Below are 23,788 nucleotides of genomic sequence, written 5' to 3'. Positions count from 1 at the left end.
ATTTTGGTCTTTTCCCCAAGAAACGTTTCAATTTCAATTGGAATGTTGTTTGACCAGCAGGGGGCGCCACAACACAGAGTTTGTAATTCTGCCAAGTTTTTTTTTGACACATGTTCATTAAATCGCTTTTTTCCCCAGCATAAATCTTGTTAACTGTTAATATCTAGTTTTATGGTTAGAATGTTTAGTTTTCTTAATATTTTGTGAAAATCAACAGTTTAACTTAATGAAATATGAATTTTAAAAGATTAGTATTTCAATTGGAAAAAAAAATGGTTTCATACTAAATAAAGAAGAAAAAGAAATTTCACAAATTCAAATTGAAATCGCTTCCTTTAAAATAATATATTTTCGCTGAGTTACTCCCAGCCCAGATTCTCTTTACTGTTGTCAGACTGAGTCACTTTAAGGCAGTGTTTTCCTGTCCTGATTGTTTTTTAAATTCAAATGTAAAGCTATAAGAGCTGTTCAAGATTCATGCCCTGGAAATATTTGTCACGTTAAAACTCTAAATTTCACGGATTTGTACTCGATGAGAAGTTTATAGTTTTACATACAGTGTCATGCCGTTCAGAATGCACACCCGGAGCAGATTCCTGCTTCTGCATTACATCACGGCCTTGGAATGAATGAATGAATGAAACTGGAGAGCTTCTCCTTTACTCTGGAACTGTTTTTTGCTTGGCTGCAGAACAGTAGAAAGAAAAATTTAAGTTGTGATTCCACATTTGAGCTGAATGAGACATATGCCTGCATGTCTGCATGTGCACGGCGAGGCGTGGCCGCCGGGCCTATTGATAGTAATCCTAATGACAGTTAAGCAGCGTGAGCATCACTTCTCCGGTGGATTACTCAGATGAGTGGAGGCGGACAGTTTTTCTCAGCGGTTGTTTACATGCCGCCGAGTTATATCACTTCCTTTATGAGTTCAGACACACCTCGTGTGAAAGTGTACACGCACACACACCCCTTTCATCATCACCTGAGGAAGTGACCACGCCCACAACCCACATGTCAAAAGGTTACTCGGTGATTCACAATAACACAGTGAACTCATGCAGACCCACCCTTTAAAGTCCTGATTTATTGGCAGTTGGTTGGTTTTGATTACCCTTCACACCTCAGTCTGGATTATGAGGTGAATCAGTTCAGCTGATCAGGATAATTTCAAGAGTTTGACAAGTTACTGTGATCATGATATGAACTTACCTGCTTTATTTTTGAGTTTCTGCCACTTGGCCAAATGTTTAATGAAAATGTCAACAGTGTAATGAAAATCCACTGTGGTCTGCAAGGTGTAAAGAACCTGGTGACCTGAGATAGTTCATGAAGTGTGAACTTCCTGATGATATATTAATACTTTATCGCTCTAAAAGAAAGGCTGAGATTTAGGCCAGGTTTGCGCAACGCTTTCAAATGAAATCACAAAGCTTTCACAGCATCTCGGGGGTCCATTTACGCCACAGCGGTGCTCAGAGGCACTAAAAACACAACTTTCTGGAAACGCCCAGGTCCTTTCTCCTTGTAGACGGAGGAGACGCTGCTACTTCCTATGTGCAACCCAGCCGGAGCCAATAGATCTGCTGCACATGCTCAGTAGATGGACAATAACAACCTCCAGAGTGTCAAGACTCCCAGTCCATACTCTCCTGGTCCTGGTCTCAGTCCATACTCTCCTGGACTTTTAGAGTTAACTGTCACTGTAATAACAATCCAACATGGCCAACTGTCCATGCGAATGTCTGTGTTTTCTCATTATTGTGTATAGTATTGTTCTCTGCAGGCATGTGTGTGGTTTCAGTACAAAACAGCCAACAGCGCCCACTAGAGGCCCAACATGCTAAAGAATGTTTTCAAAACATTTCAGTAAAATGCTTAAGTTTTTTTTAAATTGAAAAATAAAAAAAGAAGATGCGTTTCCCTTTGAAATCTTGTCTAAACGTGGCCTAATTTATCGATTTTAAATATTATTTATCTGTCCAGCCCACTTAAAGGAATACTCCGAAGATTTTGGACCCACGCCCTATCCCTATCATTTACAGAGTTAGATAAGCTCATAAATACCTTTGTTGTGTCCGTTTGTCCAGCCGCAGGCTCCCAGCTTTTAGCATCGTAGTTAGCTTAGCTCAACTACGGCAGGTGAAGAGGAGGCAGAGCCAGACTGAGAAAGTGGACAAAATACTCCTTCCAGTGGTCCAGGGGACGGCGTATTAGCACGTGAAGTAAATCCGAATGGTTATAAAGCATTTTAAAAGACGTGTTATCTTTTCAATCCGTTAAAATAACGTTTTGATCCACACAAACCTGCGCATGCGCAGTGCTCCGCGGAAGGATATACCGGAGCACAGCAATAGAAGCATAGACTCAGCCGCTGTGCGCCTGGTATATCCTTCCGCAGCGCACTATGCTTGTGCAGGTCTGTGTGTATAAAAACACTATTTTAAGGGATTGAAAAGAAAACACGTCTTTTAAAATGTTTTATAACCATTCGGATTTACTTTGCGTGCTAATACGCCGTCCCCTGGACCGCTGGAAGGAGGATTATGTCCACTTTCTCAGTCTGGCTCTGTCTCCTTGTCAACTGCCGTAGTTGAGCTAAGCTAACTACAATGCTAACAGCTGTTAGCCAGGCACTGGATGAACGGACAGAAGAAAGGTATTTATGAGCTTATCTCACTTTGTAAATGATAGGGATAGGGCGTGGGTCCAAAATCTTCGGAGTATTCTTTTAAAATTAAATTGTGTTGCATGTGACCCCTGAAGTAAAATGAGTTTAAATTGTTGGTTTCATGCTATAATAAAAGCTCAAACCTGCAAAACTACATTTAAAAAAAAAAATGCTTTTAGGCAATGATTTCATGTCCTGATTGTTTATTTATTTTTAAATCTGATTAATAATCCATAAGAAAGTTTCACACCCTGAAAATATCTGTTAGGCTAAACGTCATTAATTAAAATTGGTAAAAATTTCAGGTTTTTGAACTGTGTTTCGCCTCCAAACTCAAAAGTGTGCGTTTTTACACTGTGTCGTCTCTCAGAGTGCAGGTCAGGTTCAGATTCTACTTCCACATTTCATCACGGCCTTGGAATGAATGAAAGAATGAATGAAACTGGAGATCTTCTGCTTTTGATTGGCTGCGGAGCACAAGAGTTTCATCATGCAAATATTAGCTCGCCTGCATGACGAAACGCGGCTAGGCGGCCTTCTCAAACTTCTAAACCAAATAATAGTAATAATAATATTAATGTCAATAAAGCAGCGTGAGCGTCACCTCTCTGGCGGATTAGTCAGATGAGTGGAGGCGGACTTTTTTTTACGGTTGTTAACATCCTGCTGAGTTACGTCACTTTCTTCCAGTTCAGGCATACCATGTGAAAGTGTGCACACACCCACACGCAATACAGACACACACATTCCTTTCATCATCACCTGAGGAAGTGATCCCACCCACAACACACATGTCTAAAGATCAGTGTGGCCCTGTTAACACGGATCTAAAAATCATGCGGATTGTTAATGTCTTCTTTGAACACCTGAGTGGATCCGAATCACTCTGATCCTACTAAATTTCAGATCAGGTTGTCAGAGTCTTCCCCGATTGATAATCCTCTTCATGCCTGTTATCAACAGCAGGTCAATCCATAAAACATTTGCACATTAAACCAGATGGGTCAAAACAGGGTGAAAGTATATTTCGGTCATAAAAAGTGACTCACACAGTGGTTCAGCAGGATGATAAAGTATGTTTAACACAGATTAAATAGCACAACCTCAGCATATTAATGTAGAAATTATTTGGAAAAGAAACTAAAGAAGAGTAGAGGGAAATCTATCCTACTGTGTGTCTATATGCTGTGTTTTTTTTGTTTTGTTTGCTCTTCCTGTGTGATTCCTCCATGTTAAACACACAACAGCTCAAACGGTGAAGAGAGTTTCTGTTCCTGCAGGCGGCTCCGGATTTTCAGGACACCAGACCCCGAAACTACGTGCTGTCTGCCAGCGCCTCTGCGGTAAGAAGATAAAATCAGCCACCATGACTTCATGTGTTTCTGAGCGTTTACCTGGGATACCTTTGCAGATTTATAGATTATCATGATACTGTTTATCTGGCTGGCCCACTTGTGAGTAAACTGTTTTAAAATAGCCCAGTGCAGGACAGAACAGGACAAAAACCACAGTTGACAATATTGTTGAAGAGAGCATCTACTGTAATTGCTGCAACTGTAGGACATCTTTTGAAAACCTAACTTCAGTAGTAACTCATTTCACTTTTGGAAAAATCTTCTCACAATAATAGACCAATTATTACATTAGTGACTCTTTTTTTTCATTGAAACAGACTGAATTGACTTCTGATGTGCCATTATTACCTAACTGCAAAGAGTTTGAGACCGTTTACATGACGCTTCAAGTGAGGACTGTCTTTTTTTTTAACTGGCATTTTCATTTCGGGAAAGTTTGACATTTACACGGAGTCAGAGCGTCGAAAAGTTCCGCTTTGGGAGCCGTATTTGAAACGCTGTGTTTTCAGTGGCACCAAGTGCTGTTGTTGAGTAGAAAGCCCCAAAATGCTTCAGAAGTTTTTCCATTCTCACTTGAAACGTCACTTTAAAGACGTTTGAAAAACCTGGCTTGGGGTTGACATAGCCGGAGGGAAGAACTCCTCACATGGTAAATACCTTGTAAACTATCTTGTATTGTGATAACCACATGACCAATGATATTAAAGCTCGTGTCCGGAGTTTCCGTTCGTTTCCAAAGTGTGTATCATTTTTCAACAGAGCTTAAATGTGTCAGTCTGGTTCGACACTACGATATAATATTAGCATAAAGCAATATAAAAATTTATTCATGAGCCCCGCCTTCGTCTCATAGACCCCCGTGTTATCCAAAAAAGCGCCGGTCAGCTTCAGCCAATAGATTTCGAGCTTCCGCCTTGTCATTCTGTCACTCAAGTGTGCACACAGCCAGAGAGCACGTGCACTCGCCCAGGCAGAGGTGAGTTAGCTACGCAGCAGCCGCCGCGCTTACCTCGGATATATCCACTGTCTGCTGAACATCCACCGTAAACAGCTAAACATGTAGGATGTTGTAGAACTCGGAGGCTCTCATTTTCACCCCACAGATAATAGCGTGCGCAATTAAAGGGGCGTGGCTTGGTCGCTCATGAAAGCAGAGGGAGGGCGGAACCTCGAGACGTTAGATTAAAAAAACCTCTCTCTTTCAAAACTCCGGACACGAGCTTTAATGTCTTCTAACTCAAGGCTGGTACTCACTACAGGATGATCGGGCAGAGTTTTGCATCGATCTCCTCCTGCCGATCGAAGCCGGCAAAGGTGCGATTGTCGGGAGTATGCAAATGAGTTCCGGTCCGATCTTCCTGACGTGTGCGGTGTGTTCAGAGAGATTTTTTCCGGTCAGAGCCGCTCAGGAGGCGTCGGAAGGGGAGATCGTAGATAATGAACATGTTTAATATTTCCAATCGCAAATCCTGTGGTGTGTGGTGCACTCCGAGAGAAGCCGATCAGCTCCGAGCCGACCTGATCACACCCTTGGAATAAAGCTCCCTGATTGGCTGAACAGCTCCGCCTCACCAAGGTGTTGATGCCGCTGCTTAAAAAAAAAAAAAAAAAAAAAAAATCCCCTCCCAGCTGTCAGTGCTGGATACATGAATATATGTCTGTGGAATATATTCACTATATGACAGTGAAACTGAAAAGTCAGAGCTCCTAAACCCAGCAGTGCAGAAAGTGAGAGGTCAATCCTCAATAACTGTATCGCTCCTGGATGAACCGTATTTCCTCCATTCAGACCCAAAGCCCGATCTGATTCATCTGCATCTCTGCCAGTCCTACAAGAACTGTCAGATATCCCAATGTTTTAATTCATCTCCATTACTAACCACCACAGAAGAATGGGGGGGAAAAAAAAACTTTCCGAGGACTGCGTCAGAGCGGACAGAGCAGACGTACAATGAAACTTTTCCTCATCAAAGCTAAACGTGTATTCTGGTGTAAACGTTTAAATCTGGGGACAAAAAGAATAATTTAAGATATTTAAATTACCTCAAACTATGTTTCCCTCTTCGGTACTGTACTATTTAAATTTTCTGACAGGGTGCTCCGTGCGTGGGCGGGGGGGGGGGGGCTGTGTATTGAAGGAGGGATGCCGATATGAATGAATGACCTGAGGGAATGAACTCCCGGAATTATTAATAGTGGAGCTGAACATAGGATATATGATAATATGATGAACATGGGAATGAAGGGAAACGCACAAAGTCACGTTGGACTACGCAAGATTTGGAAGAGTGAGGAGCCGATTCTCTGATGAAGAATCTTCTAGTGTGTGTTGAACTCCATCGCGACACCACGCACTAGAAGATCAGGAGAGGAAGATCTTGTGTGGTCTGTTGTCTTCTAGTGTGTGGTCTCTGGATCGAGGAAGATTGAAAAAAATCCTGCAGCGTGTACAGAGAGCCTTGACATGCGTGAAGGCTCAGTGCCAGAAAACCTGTCCCAGTTTCCTCAGCCCTTAATGATGCAACCTGGTATCTGCTGAGCCGCCGCAGTCTCTGGAATCGACGTAGTCAATGTTTGACTGCAGGTGTGTCGGACCATAGCCGCCAATTCAGGTTCATCAACATACCAGACTGCTGAGAGTAACCAGAAATCACATTGAACAGAGGGCAGTCCTTCAATAAACTAGAAACCAGAAACATAATACCTGCCAACAAGGTCATAGTAATATGATACTGAGTATTTGCATATTATTAATGCACTGTTAATTTTTTCGTTGTGCTTCATGTATTTTTTTATTGTTAAATTTAAAAATGTATAATGGCACTTACATGGAATCACATTTGTACCAGTAGTGCATTAGATAGAGCATTTGGAGACTTGACCCCGGAGGCGATGGCGTCTTGCTGTCAAAGAAGTGAATTCCAAAACCTGCAACGGCACAGACAACAAGCCAGTTTGTTTTTCAGGAAACCCAAAGATGTCCTTACATGAAGGAATGCCATTTGGCTGTGAAAGTGTCTTCGACATGATGTCAAAGTAAGACCATAAGAAATTCACAGGAGTCGGGCAGAAGAAAGATGCTTTGAAATAAAATGTATTATTATTGATAAAAACATGTGAGTGAGGTTACAGGGTTAATCAGAGCATGTTTCTCATAATCCGACTGTGTTAGGAGAAACTTGAGCCAACCTGGTTTTGGAACAACATTTAAACACAGCCTGTTCCTCAGAGACCGTAATCAGCCTCAATCTCAGACAGTAGGGGAGGAAATAGAGATTTGTAAGACCTGGCGATCATAAGAACTCAGTATAAAGGGGATAACTGATTTTGAGAGTACTGAACGGATAACATTCACTCTTCAAACCTATGATTTTATATCCTAATCTTATATCCTTTCAGCACTGGCAGATAGATGGTAGCCGTGTCTTCATTTCAGTGTATAACGAGGAGCACCGTTTAACAGACGCAGAGCTCTGCAGAGATGCAGAGGTTCAAGATAAACAATACTGTATTTGATTGCAGAATGCCTTAAAAAATTCCACTGGGAACCCATCTGTCCCGGAGCCCTTAGCATTTTGCATATTTTGTATTTAAGTTCCTGAATGGCCTGGATATCTAGACGGAGGTTGTAGGAATGGGCGCTCTGCCTCGCTGGCTGTCTTTGGGCGTAGCTCTGTTTTTAAAGCAACATGTGGCTTTGACAAACATCATTTATTTCACATAATGATAAGACAGAATAAGACGTAATCTGGCCCGTAGATAAGTCTTTAAAGACAGTATCCTTATTGATTTCTGAAATGGTTTTTGTCATATATTTATGGCCATGATTGTGCACACAAACTTGCTGAATGTCGATTTATTCAGGGTTTTTTTTTTATGCTGTCCATATTTTCAGAAATCAGCCGGGGGTTAATGGTCATTACCTCTTTAGCAGACAATTGTTTTTCCATCAACCAGTCAAAGTACATCTGATCATGATCTTATTGTCATAGTATTTAGCACTTTTCCTATTTCAGAGCAAGCATAATTGGGTGCAAGGGTGCGAGAGTCTATTTTTTCGGTGTGTACACGTACATAGTTTTTCTTTTTGTATGTTGTTGGATTGAGCATGGACATTTGGTATGGCTCTTATCAGAATTGATGTGAAACATTAAGTACTTGAAGGAGAGAGCTGTAATTCCGTGTAATTTGCAGCCGATGAATCAATTGGTGTGGTTGAGTCACTGTGAGCTCACACTCGACCTGCTTTCCTGGTTAGTTTGACACCATCTCATGACAGCTCGCTGCCTCATTCAACACACGTCAGGGTCTGTTTTTATCTCTCCGGTCTGGTTCACAACAGTCTGTGACCACATTGCTCGAAGCCGCTGAAAATACAGCTTTTTGAAAATTCTCTGGGTCCATTGAAACAGTGGAAAACTTAACTTTTCTGAAATGCTGCATATGTGCACCACTCAATTTGAATCCCAAATATTTGTTAGAAAAAAATATACATATTTCTTATTTTTTTCTTCCCATCTCACTGAAATTTTATTGAATCACAATTACAAAAAACAAGCTGATTACATTAAAATGTTGTTCAATGTTTAAAATTTGATGAAAATTTGAAAAGTTGATTAGGTTTGTTACGTTTAAGAAATAAATGAGGTGTTTTTACTTATGAGTAACAGATGTTCTACTTGCATTTTCCCCTCCATTTACCTTGTTATTCCATGCTGATAATCCCAATGAGCCTTAATGTCATTCATTCTGACTGCTATACTGTTCTTTTTTTAACGTCAACTTTTTTTTTTCTTTCTTTTTTTCTGGCAGCTCTGGACTGAGGAAGTGGAAAAAGTAAGTACCTCAAAGTTGTGACCTTTATTTGAGCTTTTGTTGTGTCATATTATGGTGTGCTTCTTTCTCTTCTTCTTTCCTCTTTCTCTTCTCTTTTTGTATATCAGACTGTGTGAAATCAGTTTTTTTTATTGTGTGATATGTTGTGTGTGTGTGTCAGCATATTTCTAATGAGTATTTATTGATGTTTTACCAGCACACACTGATACTGTTATCATCTAAAATATACTTAAGCGTTTGAATAAAATACATACGTTCAATTATGCAAATGCGGTGTGTTCCCACCTTATGGGAAAACTGTCAGTTTAACATTTTGTCTTAATTTAATTTCACTAAACTCCTGTTTACTGGTTGATTCTGAACTAACTCAGCCCTCCTGGCATCTTCCCCTGTAAGTAACTTTAGCATTCGCCCGCATCCTCGGTAGCTGTGATTAGCATTAGCGACCCTCATTTGTTGGTTAGCTTCCCTTTCGAACAGCCGTTTGCGTGTTAGTAGTTTAGACCAGTGTTTTTAACCTTTTTTGATCCAGGGTACATTTTTTTCATTGGAAGAATCACAGGGCACATCACCAACCCAAAATTTTAAAAGCCCAAGATGGAATTCTCCGTTTGCGTTTTGAGCCTCTTGAGTTTCTGTAGCTACTCCCTGTTTGAATTTAAAGTATTCAAAGTTTAATTTTTGTTTTACTGAATTAGAAAAATATATACCTGTTATTCCTTATTAGTATTTGTGCTAACTGATAGCATGTCAATGGGTTTTCCCATAGCAGTTAGCATTAAGCTAGTGGGATTTTCTTTTTCCCATAATGTGTTTCATTTACTGTGTTTTAAGGCCTTTCAAAAATGTTTTTAGATCAATCAGGGGAAATTGGAAAAAATCTGACGTCACACGGCGCACTGTGACGGTGCACTAGTGTGGCGCGGCACAGTGGTTTAGACCAACTACTTCATTGGTGCTTCACGCCTCAAGTGACTTTCTGAGTGCAGAAAAGTATTTTACCCAATCGATGTGTTAGTTGGAGCAATCGAGACAACATGATGATTCATCAGTCAGCTGATCATCAGTGTTTTGATCAGAATTGGGAACCGGGTGTGATTAAAAAAACGCTCTGCTGTTTTTAACCTGTGAACACTGAGTAAGTGATTGCTATTACAAAATTAGTAACTCATTCACATTTCAACATGAAACTTTTTTTAAAACAAAAACTCAAGATACGATGCGTTTTCACTTGGGTCCTTCTCATGTAAACTGAGCCTGAGAGTCAGAATGAGGGCAGTCACCCTCTATTCCACCTTTTATATTAAGTAATCCAGATTTTAATTGTCTTGGAATCTGAGGGGAGTCGTGTGGTGGTGTGTGTAAAACTGTCTGTTTGTTTGCAGGCTGAACACGAGCTCCGAGTGGCCCAAACGGAGTTCGATCGGCAGGCAGAGGTCACACGACTGCTTCTGGAGGGCATCAGCAGTACACATGTACGCCACTCCCCGGGGTCACCTCTGCACCAATGAGCTGTTCATTCACCAAGCGATCCTGTGAAACACTCTGGATCAAACGTTTGATAGTTCACAACATCACTCCATCGTGCTGGCACTAGATTTATTTTATTTGCAGGCATCTTAACAGAATCACCATGCCCTTCCTTGATCGTTGCTGTCACTTTTTTTTCTGCAGGTGAACCACCTCCGCTGCCTGCACGAGTTTGTGGAGGCACAAGCGGCTTTTTACAAGCACTGTCATCACCACATGCAGGAACTACAGAAGGAGCTGTCAAGGTGAGCTTTCAGTTTGTTTTTACAGCAGCAGATGTAACACGGCCTCCTCGAAGCACCTAACCCTTCATAAAAAGTGAGAAAAAGAGGGTGCCACATCATTCAACTCAAGTCATTCAGCCTCATTTCCCCCACTACCGTCAAAAAATGGCAACATTAGACAACGGTAAACACAAAAGGCAGTTTAAGAGCTGTCCAGACCTACCTGGATCAGTGTCAAAAAAATAATGAATTAACTGCGACTGATCATATCATCACCGACAACCGAAGTTTCATCTTGAAACATGATTGAGTTGCTTATTTCACAACAATAATCAGGCACTCAGTGTTCCTTCCTCGCACCTGATTCACATGGAAACATCTGGAAAGAGTGCGTTGGCAGAGCGCCGACAACACTGATGAATGATAATGTTGTCACTCAGCATTGCACAAGCTGACGCTGCATCGAGTGTGTGTGCAAAGCCTTTCTTCTCTGCGAAAGTCATGTGGTGTGAAACAATGAAGAAACCATCCGTTTGGTTTGGCTTCATTAACTTTTCAGATTAGATACTCCATGAGGAGGGTTACTGTGTTTGGATTGGCTCCATGTCGCTCCTCGAGGCGTTTAAAGCAGAACTTTGCAACATTTTTACCTCAATAAATGTGTTTCACAATCTCTGTGGGGGTAAACAAAGACATGTCACGTTGATTCGTAGAAATGAGCGCGAGTGAGTTCGCTGCACTGAGCTGAAGTGTGTTTGTTTTTTTGTTGTGTTTGAGCGTGCGAGGCAGGCATGTCTACGACAGAGGGAGCAACCAGAGGAAGTTCCCGGGCAGCGCGAAGAACTGCCGCTGCAGAAGATTTAACAAAAGCGCGTAAACCCTTAGGTTCTCATGGATGGCAGAACCAAAACGACAGAAAAAAAAAAACTTTGTCTAACGAGCGGAAAAAAAGGAAACGGGGGTGGGACGCTCTTTGCACGCAGGGGCGGCGGCGCGGGGGGGGGGGGGGGGGGGGGGGGGGCTTTACAACAGTGAGCTTTTGCAGGAGACCAGTAGGGGGAGCGCTAAAGCAAATCTTGCATAGTTCTGCTTTAAGCAAACTTAACCTCGGGCGTACAGATATGAGTGAGACGTGCCTCTCTAGCCTTACACAGTCAGTTCAGTTCAATACCTTGAAGCTAGACGCAGATTGTAAAAGAAAGATAATTAAAAGTTCTTAAATAGTGCTTTTAACTAAATAGAATGACGTTGAAAGAGTCATGATCCAGATCACCAGAAAGCAACAACAAAAAAGCTGCGATTAACTATCAGCCTGCAGACGGTGTGCAGGAAAACGGAGAACTCTCCTTGTGTTTTGGGGGAGTGTTTACAAGACTGTGCAACTTTTTGAAAATGCTCGGGCTCCGTCTCCTTGAAGACAGCGAACATGCTGCTGCTGCGCTCCAGTAAACACTTCTTCTGCACATGTTCAGTAGATGAACAGTAGGAACAAGGCTTCCTCCAGAGTTTCATGACTCCCAGTCCATATTCTCCTGGTCCCGGTCCCAGTCCCGGTCCCGGTCCCGGTCCCGGTCCCGGTCCTGGTCCATATTCTCACACAAACTCTCATCTATTTTCCTTCACTTTTGTGCTTCTGATCATTGTTTTGTGAGACTGAATATTCTGTCATTTTGAATTGGCAGAGCGTTACTGCACAGGGCTTAGATATGTCATTTATTCAGTTCAATCTTAAAGCTGCGATGTTTTATTTTGAAAGTGGCATTTGTGTGGTCCGAATCATGACGAATGATTTCCATTGCTTCATGCTGTCAGTTCTGATGAGGATGTGTGAGTATCAGAAGTGTGTTTAATTCCCCCCTTGCTGTGTGCTGTGGAAGGTTTCTGTCCGTCTTCAGGAACAGGGTGAGACTGAGGTGGTCAGAAAAAAACTGAAGCATGAATTTGATGAGAACAGACCTGAAATTACTGAGGCAACAACCTCCTTTCTACTTGTGAACACTTGAGTGTGTTGCCTTGTTGCTTTGTCAATTCATATTCTCGCTCAGTGTAACTTTGCAGCTTGTGGTGATTTCAGATACTAAGTAGAAATGATGTTTCCACCTTAAATTCAGTGGCAGAGTATCAAGTAAATCCACATTCCCTGCCATGCCTTGAATTACCTTACAGTGTTTTTACTTGCAGAGAACAGAATATTAACCCTTTATGGGGTCTGTAGTTATGCTTTCTGTTTTATATCCTCGCCTGAACTGTGTGTCTCCCCCCCAAAATCACGTTTGACATGCTTTGAACACATGTGCTGCTGTGTCATGTATGGAAGTTGTTACCATCGTGTTTATCTCGCGTCCCGCAGGTTTCCCAATGCCTTCACTCTGAACGCCGCCAACGCCGCCGTGTCCACGGCCTCGGCCTCAGAAGGGGCCGGCAGCCCCACCGAGGCCGACACGCTGAAGATCGAGGAAGTTCAAGCTCCGGCTACCGGAACCCGCAAGGCCAAAGTCCTCTACGATTACGACGCTGCCGACTCCAGCGAGCTCTCGCTGCTGGCAGACGAGGTGAGGCCTCTCCATCATTTCCGATGTGCTCAGCTGTTCTGCTGATGGTGCAGCTCTTCTTCTTCTCTTCTTACAGCCCACATACAGGATACAGCTGAGTAAAACAAATGGAAAAGAACAATGGGGTAGCTGATGCAATGATCAGTTGAAGTTTGGATTATAAAGCAACTCATTTCAAACAGGCTTTCATTCTCCACCTTCTTTTGTTGGTTTAATATTCATGATGAGAAATATATCACGGCAACGGAAACAAAGTTATTCGGTCAAGCTTGGAATATGGAACACTTGTTTCCATAACTGTCGAAACAGAACAAGTGCGTTATACTACCGATCGTTGCTCTATTTTCTGGACTATGAGTCTCCATTTTTAGTGTTTTTCGGCCGGTCGTGACTTTCGTTCGGAGGTTGTGGGATGAATGGGGTCGGGACAAAAGGGATTTTTCTTTGACTTTTCAATTTCACCAGAAAATCAAATGAAGAGGTTTCCACCTCGAGGTGTGTCTTCCTCAGGACTGATCGCTTCTTCCAGCTGCCATCAATAAGATATTAAAGCTCCTCCTCCTCTTAGGGGAGTCCTGTTGCTGTAGTTGTTGTGGTAACGTGTGTTATTGTGTGACACAGTTCTGTCTTGGTTACTAAGCATTTTCCCAAAGATGGATGCTTCTGGAAACTCCTCTGACTCACAGGTTTTTTGTCAACAACAAGCCTCGATATTGCTCCTCCTTAAAATAGAGATGATTTCCTCTTTGTGAAATGAACCTGTGATTTCTGTAACTGGGTGGTGTGTACTAAGAACTAGAAATTTTAAATCTAGTTAAAAAGTCATAAAATGTTCTTCCAAAGAAACAATGAAGGATTTCTTTCCAGAATGTAGCCAACAGAGGAATCCCAGGGTGTAGCCTATTCTCCCCTGCTGCCTGAGAGGGTTTTTTTTTTTTGAAAACACAGATGTCCACAGCAGCTGGTATGTTGTGTTCATTGGGAGCTTTATTCGCTCTGTGTAAAAATCTGCACGATACAAGAAAAGTTATATAACCACTTGACACTTAAATCTTTTGGATCGTTGCTATGCCCGATGTCTCCACTTTAGATTTCAGACACGTGTCTCACCAGAGCTTGAACAGCAGAGCCTGTGAAGAGCTTTGCAGGTCGATGCACAAACAAAATGACAGTGTCAGAGTGGGAAGGCATCTGGATCACCGGATAATTAAATATATTGGGGAAAATTTGAGATAAGAATATTTCTAGTTCCTTTGGTATCAGAGGTTTTTTTAGGGACCGACGTGTGAGAAAGAAGTGAACTGAGGCGTGCTTTCACCGTCTCCTTCGTTCTGACATCTGACACTGAAGAGTGGCTCTCCAGGCTCAGGAATCAACACTTTAACCCCTCTCTATCCTTTTCCGCAGTGCGGTTAGCTTTTCTTCCGACACGTACGCACTGTTAATCTGATAGAGTTGTTACTGGACATACTGGAAATGATTCATTCTCCTCTGAAGTTTTAGGTGGAAATGAGGAAATGATGGCATGGTGCGAGCTCTCACAAAATATCTCCCAGACATCAAAATATGCCAAAACTCAGTCACAACAAGTTAAGACCGTCAGTGTGATGATGTGTTCCTGATATATCCACGAAATTGTGGATGCAGGTTGAGATGGACGACCCGAGAACATGACAGAGTTTGTAAATCTTCTGACAGAATATTTTACAGCAGAAGTGTCAAACTCATTTTTATTTTAGCAGAAGTTCACATTTTAGCCCAGTTTCATTTTGACAGTTGGCCGAGCTGGGAAAGTATGCCATAATAACCTGGAAATTTCAATTTTGAAGCTTTTCCTGACACAGTATATGTGATGAAAATGTCCGAACAACTGCAGACGAAAATGACTACAATCTCAACTTTATTCTCAACTCAATTTAAACAATTTTTTTCAATTTTTTTCTGGTGCAAAATACATAGAAATGTCCAAAAAAAAAAAAAACAATCTGTATGTGTCGCACGTTGACGCAAAGGCTGTGCTAATACTATGAGGGGCTGACAGGGACATTATTTAGGATTACCCCACACACACACACACACACACACACACACACACACACACACACACTAAACTAAACATTTGCACACATTATAGTAAAAACATCACACACTTACAACTGAAACATTCTCACACACAGTACTGAACCAACCGCTCTCACACACACTGAAATGAGTCCATCCCTAGAAATACCGGTCTGAGGAATCATCCCTGTTATTTTTAGGCAGAAACTTCGAAGAAAGCCTGGCGTCAGAATGATTCAGATCTGATGACAACAGGAGGTTTAACTAGCACATGATCAAGCTTCAGTTTTAGTTGAGTTGTTTACAATCCTAACTAGAAATATGGAGATTATGCAGCAAGCAAGAAAGAAATCCTTCAGTCTTATTATTATTATTATTATTGTTTTTTTTTTTTTTTTTACAAAAACATTTTGTGACATTTTCAGTCTGCTATATTTAAAATTTAAAATTCACAAAAGAGGGGATCATCTTTGTGAAAGATTGGATCACTCATCTTTGCGGTCGGGAGCAATATCGAAGCTGTTGTTGACATAAAACCTGTGGGTCAGTGAGTCAGAGGAGTTTCCAGAAGCTTTCATCTCTGGGAAAATGCCCAGTAATTAAGGGTGGTGGTCTTACTGAGAACTGTGTCACACAATAACACACATGTTACAACAGCCACAGCAACAGGATTTCCGTAAGAGGAGGAGGAACTTGAGAATCTTTTTAATGGCAGCTGGAAGAAGCGATCAGTCCTGAGGTATGCACTCAATGACCCCTGCACCAAAATGTTGACAGCAGATCTTTCAAAGCATGTAAGTTAAAAGAAGACTCATTGGTAGAAGTGTGGATAAGTCTTCACTGGGTCACTGCTCTCCCTCTAACCTCTGCAGACCAGGGGCCTGTTGCACAAAAGGAGGATTCAGACATCCAGGAACAATGACTGATCCAGGCTCATCCAATCCAGAACCAGAGGGTTCAGGCTTACTTGGTTGCACAGAAGACCAATCTGGGATGAGAGCGCATGGATTCAAATATTGTTTTCCATCTGTGGGACTTCTGACTGAAGGAAGGGAGGAGATTGAATCAATCCTGGAACTTAGCCTGCTCTGGAGCAGGGTGGTAACTTAGGACAAAACAAATCTCGCGTTGCCATATCCTACTTTCGTTCACGGATTTGTTCATCCAGGATAACCAAGTGTAACCCTTTTACTAGCCGGCTCGCTATAGGGAAGTGAGCGTTACTTCCTTCCCAACATAAATGCTAGACAAAAGAGACATTTCAATGCAAAATAACTTAAAAAAAAAATGTCCAGGAGTCAATATGAAATGAAAACCATGCCACTATGCAGTGCAGATAATTCTTTGTATTGAAGCAATATTCAGATAAACACAAAATAGAAAGATCCAAACAAAATATTAATCAAGTTCACTAAGTTCAGTTCTGGAGTTTTATTACAGTGCACTCTGCGGGTTAATTGACGCAAGCTTGCGAGTTACTATTCAATGGCGCGCGTTGGAGCTCTTACCCAGTGATTGTGTGGATTGTGTAATCCTACCAGTGGATTAGGAGAACCTCCTCCCGTTCGGATTGAAGCCACGGTGTGCAGGGGATCCCTCTTCTTTGCGATCTCTTACGCAGGTGAGTCCAGGCAATCAGTCAGCAGCGCGTCCCTCAGCCCCGCCCTGGCTTAACGAGGCTGCCCCGGTGTCAGATCCGTCAGGCATAGCGGTCAAACCAACATACGGTGTATGCGAATTCCGCAATGCATGGTTTTCCGTCGGAACATCGGCTCACGCTAGCCTGTCGCGGTCCTGCACACTTCCGAGTGCTCCCTGAGACGCTGCCGAAACGCCCACTCCACCCAGTTCTCACGGAGCGTCGCACTTCCTGTCGGATCTCCCGCAGCGTCAAACATTACACCCTTAAATAGGCCTCAAACAAAATTAGCAACTTCTTCATATTTAAACTGGCTTTTTAACCACAACTAATGAAACAATATTATTCTTATCTTTCTTTAATGAAACAAAAAAACACATACGTGCCTCATTATTAAATCTTTTAAACATAACAGAAAAGCTGAATATTCTCCGTTCTCCTCCAGAAAATCATATTGCTACACAAGACATCCAAGTGTAATCTCCATATCTAATCGGGGCCCTTAACAGGCCCCTGATCGGAGTAAATTGTTTACATGAGAGCATTTAATCAGATTACTTATGGTCCTTAGTAACACAGCAAGTATTGCCTGTGTGTACGGAGTTACAGTATTCTTGTGAATGAAATGTAGCCTCAAACAGGAGTTTATTTCTTCTCTCCACTCCTTTCTCCAAGTACAAATAAATTTTTGAATTTTTAATGCTGATCTCTTGTATTGACTGCTGGAGGTGAAGAAAAGCAAAACAATACAATTTAACAATAAACTGTACTGGACTCGTTCTTGTTTTTCATTCTGCCGTGTGATGTTTTGATTACTGGATGCTTCAACCTTTTTTCTTCCCTGGAGATCCTGAACTCTTGTTAAGTGTAAAATTCCAGCGTGAAATGAATCGCAGCATCACGTGAAGTTGTCCGTCTGCCCGTGGGGACAGTCCTCTGGCTGACTGGAGCCCGTTTGTCTCTTGTCTTGCAGCTCATCACGGTTTACACGGTGCCGGGAATGGACTCGGACTGGCTGATTGGAGAGCGAGGAAACCAGAAAGGAAAAGTGCCTGTCACATACCTGGAGCTCCTCAGCTAGACTAAACACACACGCAAACGAAACGTACGTGTGTGTGTGTGTGTGTGTGTGTGTGTGTGTGTGTGTGTCTGAGCTGCCATTACTGAAGAATTTTTGCTTTAATTTTGCACGTATGACACTAAACTTCAGTAACACACACACACACCCTAGGTAGTGCTTCTCTGATGTGTATCTTCACGCTGCGCTGACAGCAGCTGAACTGGAAACGTTACAGTAAGCCCAGGAAACTCCCTCCAGACGGACGACTGACATTCCTCTCATTTTATTTTGACGTTTTTGTTGTATTTATTGCCGTGCATCCCAAAGGTACGCTGTCCTGCCTCAGTCACAAGGACTTCCTTGATTTCTTCTTATGTCTAAGTGTCTTTTGTGTCTTTTTAACCCTTTGTTCATCGGCTCAACACTGAAATGCGGTTATTTAAAGAGAACTGAAATAAGAATTAAGAAGTGTGTGGATGTGTTTCCAAATGAAGACATTTTCAAGGCAGCTGTGCTGACACAACAGACACACACTCACGTGTCCTTCGACCTGGTGACTTCATGTCCCCGAAGAAGAAGCGAAAGCTAACGTTGACGTAATCATTAATGGGAGGGAAAAAAAACAAAACACCAAAGCCACTAAGTTTCTGAACTGTATGAACATGATCACGTTTTTCTTTTTTTTTGGTCCCAAGCTTGAAACATTAGATAAAAAGTGAACAAGCCTTGGCTTCAGCTCACAACGCGCGCATGTGTGATGTGTCTGATGTTGTTGAAATGTGCAACGCAGACTTGCCGTCTGTAAACATGCCATGCGTATTTAAGCACGCACATTCAGAAGATATCACACAGGCACACGTTTGCCTACCCACAGAAAAATCGGCGTACATCGGGGGTGTCAAACCTGTGGCCCGTGGACCAAACCGGCCTACTAGATAATCTTAAATGGCGTTCCCATCATTCAGTTTCTGCAGGGAAAACTAAACGTGAAGTTACCACAGAGCATTCATTTCAGTTTGTGTGAGCTTATGCTATTAGTTATCCTGGATGTAATCATTTTAAAGTTATCATAACTCATCCTGGTAAGTTTACTAAACTTTAAAAAAAAAAAACGTGGGAACTCGTTTCCTTACAAAAATTGATTGAACTTATTTGATTTTACAGAGCATGAAAGCTATGGCTACCTTTCTGCAATGCTGTCAGGGTGAGTTTGTAAAAACACCCATAATGCAACAGCTATAGGAGGAGGTTTATTGACGTTTTAACTGTATTTTGCACCAGGAGGTTTTATTGGAATTGGCTTTAAGTTGCGGTTGTAGTCATTTTGGGAATTGGTTTTGGAATGTCGACATTTTCATCACAACAAAGAAAAAGTTTCAGGTTAAAGGTTATTACAGCTCTGTTTTACAGGATTTCCCCTCTGGAGAGGAAATTGAGCTGAATGTGTTTGACACCCCTGGTTTACACACTCTTAAATGTCATCCCACACTCACACACACTCAAATCCTTCTGCTACCATTTCAGTCCCACAGTTTATGGAGAGTGGAGAAGTGAAATCAAAAGCTGATGAAATGATTTGTGTGCTAAAATTTGCACAAATTGTTAATTTCCTTTTTCGCACCTCAAAAAGTATGTATATATGCATTCGCATACGCAAGAGGAGGATTTTCAAAAGAAGCAAATAATCTTGGATGGATTTCCATCTTTGTGGTAAATTCTGCCTTAACACAGCTCATTGAAGTGAATGTTTGAATTGAACACCGCACTGCTTTTTTAACACTCCAGACCGCCCCGTCCCGACCTGCCTTAAGAGTATCTGCTTCACACCAGAGAATGTGCTGTTCACACGCCGCGCACAGACCTTTCACAGCAGCCGGCATGCGTTGCCCCCACCACTGACCGCGTGGTTTAACCACCCCCCCCCGTTGGAGACGTGTCCTCAGTCTCTGTGCTGCATGAGCTCCGGCCAGCAGCTTGTCCTGCTGGACCTGTTTGTCTTTCTGTCCGTGTGTTTGTTTACGGTGCAGCAGCCTGTCCGTGTGAGATCAGATCACGTCTGTACGAAGAAAGACTATCGTGCTCGCTCTCACCTCCAGTGTGTGTGTGTGTGTGTGTGCATGCATGTGTTGAGTTTGTGAAGTGAGCACATTTTATACACCTGTCGCAAGAAAAAAATGGAATGGTGCCTGATTATCTGGTCAGAACGTTTGAATCATCCCCACTCGCAGCAATAAGGAAGCCTGCATGTTCAGGCCAGTTAAAGAAAAGTGAAGAAGAAAACTTCAGCTACTTTTGCAATAAATCTTCAAGTAATTTCCAGGATTTTTTTTTTTCTGTCATGCAATTATTTGTCAACAGGCTTTTATTTGTGCTCATTTCACAAATTTAAGATTTTTGTTTTCCCCTTGAAAATGTTTTTCACTGCAGTTTTTGTGCGTCTGTTTTACCTCATTGTGTAAGTTATTATTATTGGTATTATTATGGTTTTTATCTGATTATGTTGTTGCCTGTTCCCTGCTGAATGAACGAAAACAATTGATTTAATAAAAACTCAGTGGAAAGAATTCATCCGAGAATGTTTTACATCTTTTGGGGAATGGAAACGTCTGCGGTCAGAAATTAAAGCCAGTGAAATTCCTCGGATCGAACCGTGAAGAGCAGCAAGCAGTCTCATTTTCCTCAGGGTCACCATGACTGGTGAGTTTTCTGCTTCGCTTCTGCCGTGAAGGAAAAGTTGGGACTGTGTCGATGCCTCCTCTTGAGATCTGGTCTGAATTTCTGCACAATGTCTGCTTAAATGTTTGTTTAAAAATATAGACATTTTCACTACATACCATGCACCTCAAAGAAAAATGTGAAAGTTTTCTAATTAAAGGTTATCATGGCACAATTTTACACTCCGGACTAAACTGAGCTGTATGCAGCCCCTGAACTGCGATGCGTTTGACACCCCTGCTCTAAAATGGGGTGTTGTGTTCACGTCTGGGCATGCCTGTTAACAAAACAATCAGGCAGCAGTGTTTTCTACTCGCTGGATGAGAGCAACGTGGAGAGCATTACTGTAGTTCAGTCAATAAAAGCTGGAATTGCCTTTTTCAGATCCTGCCAACTGAGAAACCTCGTCACTTTGGGCAGGAGGTGGAGCTAAAAAAAAGCTTGTTCAATAATAGAACATTTAAAAACGGGGGCCAGAGTACCAGAGTTGCCTGGAAAAACTTTGGACATAGGTAGCATGCCAAAGAATTCATTCCGTTTTGCTGTCGTTAAGTGCAAAAAGTTCCATGGCAGAGACTCTACATCATTAACTTCATCCAACAATTTAGTCAGTGCAGTTTTTTTCAGTTGGTCTTATTGGCAAAGAAACCAAATCATCAGCATAAAATTGAGAAGACAGTTTGTGTTTTTTTTCTAATTGTTTATCCAAAGGAAATGGAACAGGGCCGAGGATAGAACCCTGTGGCACCCCTCGAGGGAGGGAAACACAGCAACAGCAGAGGTCACCAATCATTGCAGAGACGCTCCTATTTGCCACGTGAGACCTGGACCATTGAGGACGGTGCCACGGACTCTGCTCCAGGCCAGACACTCGGACTGCAGGGTCCAGCGGCACCAGCACAGCAGGAGTCCCTGCATCCACACACAGGGCGGTGTCACTGTAGACATTCAGCAGCGCTGACGCAGCACTATGGCGGCATCTGAAACCAACATTCATTGGAATAACTGTTGGCCACTGCACAAAGCAGCCCACCCCTCTGTTTCTCCCACTGACGCAGTGCTTTCCTATTTTGGATCAGTGCTTTCGCAGGTCTTTATCTCGATTCATCTTGTGGTGAAACTCACAGATAGCCACGTGTTATTGCTAAGAACGAAACTCTCTGGTCATGTAGTATTCGTCGGGCTGTATCTGGGATCATTTATGAGTCCGGCCATGTCGTGTTGGACCCAATGCGCTCGTATCAACTTTCGATACTTTCTTTGACAGTGTTACATTTGATTATCTCTGCATCCTGTGAGAATTGACTCTAAACATGTGGTTCCAGCCCTTTCTGGAATTGTTTGGCAAATTACTTCTTTTTTCCTCAAGCTTATTTTTTGACTCGCGCTGCTTTTACATCATTGATGTCTTATGCAATTTTCCTTAGTGGCAGTGAGACTTGCCAGTGTCGCCAGCATAACTGATGGATTAAACAGAATAGATTCTCTGCTGAAACACAGCCTCCTTATTTTCCTCATGATTCCTCTCACACATTTGCACTCCCGCACATTCCTAAATGTTCAGTCAGTGTCACGACTACCTATAATTAAAAGTCGATTAGATATTAAATTCTTTGTTCTGCAACCCTCTTTTCTCACTGCACACGTCTTTGCTTCGCTTGACTGGAGTTTTGTTTGTCAAGTCTGTCGGTACCTTGCTTGCAGATTGACAGAGTTGGAAGTGAAGTGAAGCGGTGACGTTGAGACACTCATCAGGCCGTAGACAGAGTCAAGTCACAGCTGGTAACACTGTGCAAACAAAACAAAGCTAGCCATTTAGCTAACCTTGAATAGCTGGAATGCCTCAGAGGTGGCTGGAGCAGGACCAAACAGCTGCTGGATCCAGTTCACTGGGGTTACAGCGCAGTTCCATCCAATCCCAGGCAGCCAAACTGTTAGATAAGATAAGATAAGATATTTTCCCTCTGATTAATACCAGATCCCATCAATGCACTTATTTATTAACAGGCTCTGTCTCTTCTTAATAAAGCCCATCCTCGATATGGGAGAGTTTAATGAAACAGAAATGAAATACTGCTTTGTGCATCATTGTCTGTGTTGTCACAAATCAGCAAATAGGCCATCAGAAAATACTGTCCCTCCAGTCGGTTCATTCCCAGCAATTTTTCACATTCTTGACGAATGCAGCAGGGTTTCTGGATCAAAACTCAATTAGCAAATGAGTCAAATCCTGATAAATGACTAAACCAAGCAGCGTCCTCATTCTATAGCTCTGTGGGAGGGGATTTTAATCACTGGTCAACTTTAATATTAATTAATAAACTTCGTGAGGAGGTTGTCTTCCTCAAGTGTTTGATATTTTTTCAGCACTTCCCTGTTTTGTTGAGTAAATCTTTCTTTGACACTTTGGACAATAAAATTTCAACATTCTAATGGAACAACAAACAAGGCAAGAATCTACAAATGGATTGCACCAAAAGACAGAGGCGGTTTTCTTCTTCACATTTTTAGATGTTATTATTGGGAAGTAAGCAATTATGGTTGTGAAGATCATCAATCTGGGATACATTTCCACAACAAAGCCCATCTGTTATCGCTGAAATCAAGTTTGTGTGCAGAGCTGCCTTTGCTGCTCTGTGTTGGCTTTTTGCTGTTGTGGCATTATTCCAAACATTCTGAATTCAGCAAATCAATACAATCAGATGTTATGTGTAACAGTCTGATGATTGCAACGGAAAAAGCGGACTGTCTGGAGCTCCAGTCCAGGAGAAACCACTTGGTCTTTGATGGGATAGTGGAGTCGGCAAGTGAGACCTGGGCAGAGTCAAAAGAAAAAATTAAAAAGGTTGTAACCGAAAACCTTCAGTTACTGCAGGACATTGAAATGGAGAGAGGCCACAGGGAAGGCTGGAGGCCACAGATCCAGACCCATGGTAGCAATTTTTTTTAGGTATAGGACAAAGGTGTTATTCTGCAAAATGCCATTGAGATGAAAAGGTTCCAAAATCTTCATAAATGAGGATTTCACAGATGTGGTGGGAGAGGAGGAGGAGGAAAGAACTGATGCCTGAACTCAGAGCGGCCAGAGCAAAACAAGACATTGCAACCTCAGACATGACAAGCTCATTATTCATCCTTGCAGCAGCAC

At 42.2% G+C, this 23,788-nt stretch overlaps 1 protein-coding gene across 4 annotated transcripts in view; it reads left to right on the top strand.

Moving 5' to 3' along the window:
• The window catches only part of LOC115398508 (endophilin-B2-like), a 33,027-nt gene extending 12,548 nt beyond the window's left edge, over positions 1-20,479 (top strand). For all 4 annotated transcript variants that reach the window (XM_030105316.1, XM_030105315.1, XM_030105314.1 and 1 more), the window contains 6 exons: positions 3,949-4,011; positions 8,836-8,859; positions 10,245-10,334; positions 10,534-10,634; positions 12,964-13,165; positions 17,839-20,479. In XM_030105316.1, the coding sequence (XP_029961176.1) occupies positions 3,949-4,011; positions 8,836-8,859; positions 10,245-10,334; positions 10,534-10,634; positions 12,964-13,165; positions 17,839-17,946 (588 nt within the window). In that variant the 3' untranslated portion in view covers positions 17,947-20,479. The remainder of the gene's footprint in view (positions 1-3,948; positions 4,012-8,835; positions 8,860-10,244; positions 10,335-10,533; positions 10,635-12,963; positions 13,166-17,838) is intronic.
• Positions 20,480-23,788: the final 3,309 nt, after the last annotated feature.

Source organism: Salarias fasciatus, chromosome 12, assembly GCF_902148845.1.
Source record: "Salarias fasciatus chromosome 12, fSalaFa1.1, whole genome shotgun sequence".
NCBI lineage: Eukaryota > Metazoa > Chordata > Actinopteri > Blenniiformes > Blenniidae > Salarias > Salarias fasciatus.
This window is presented reverse-complemented; position numbering and strand designations above follow the sequence as displayed.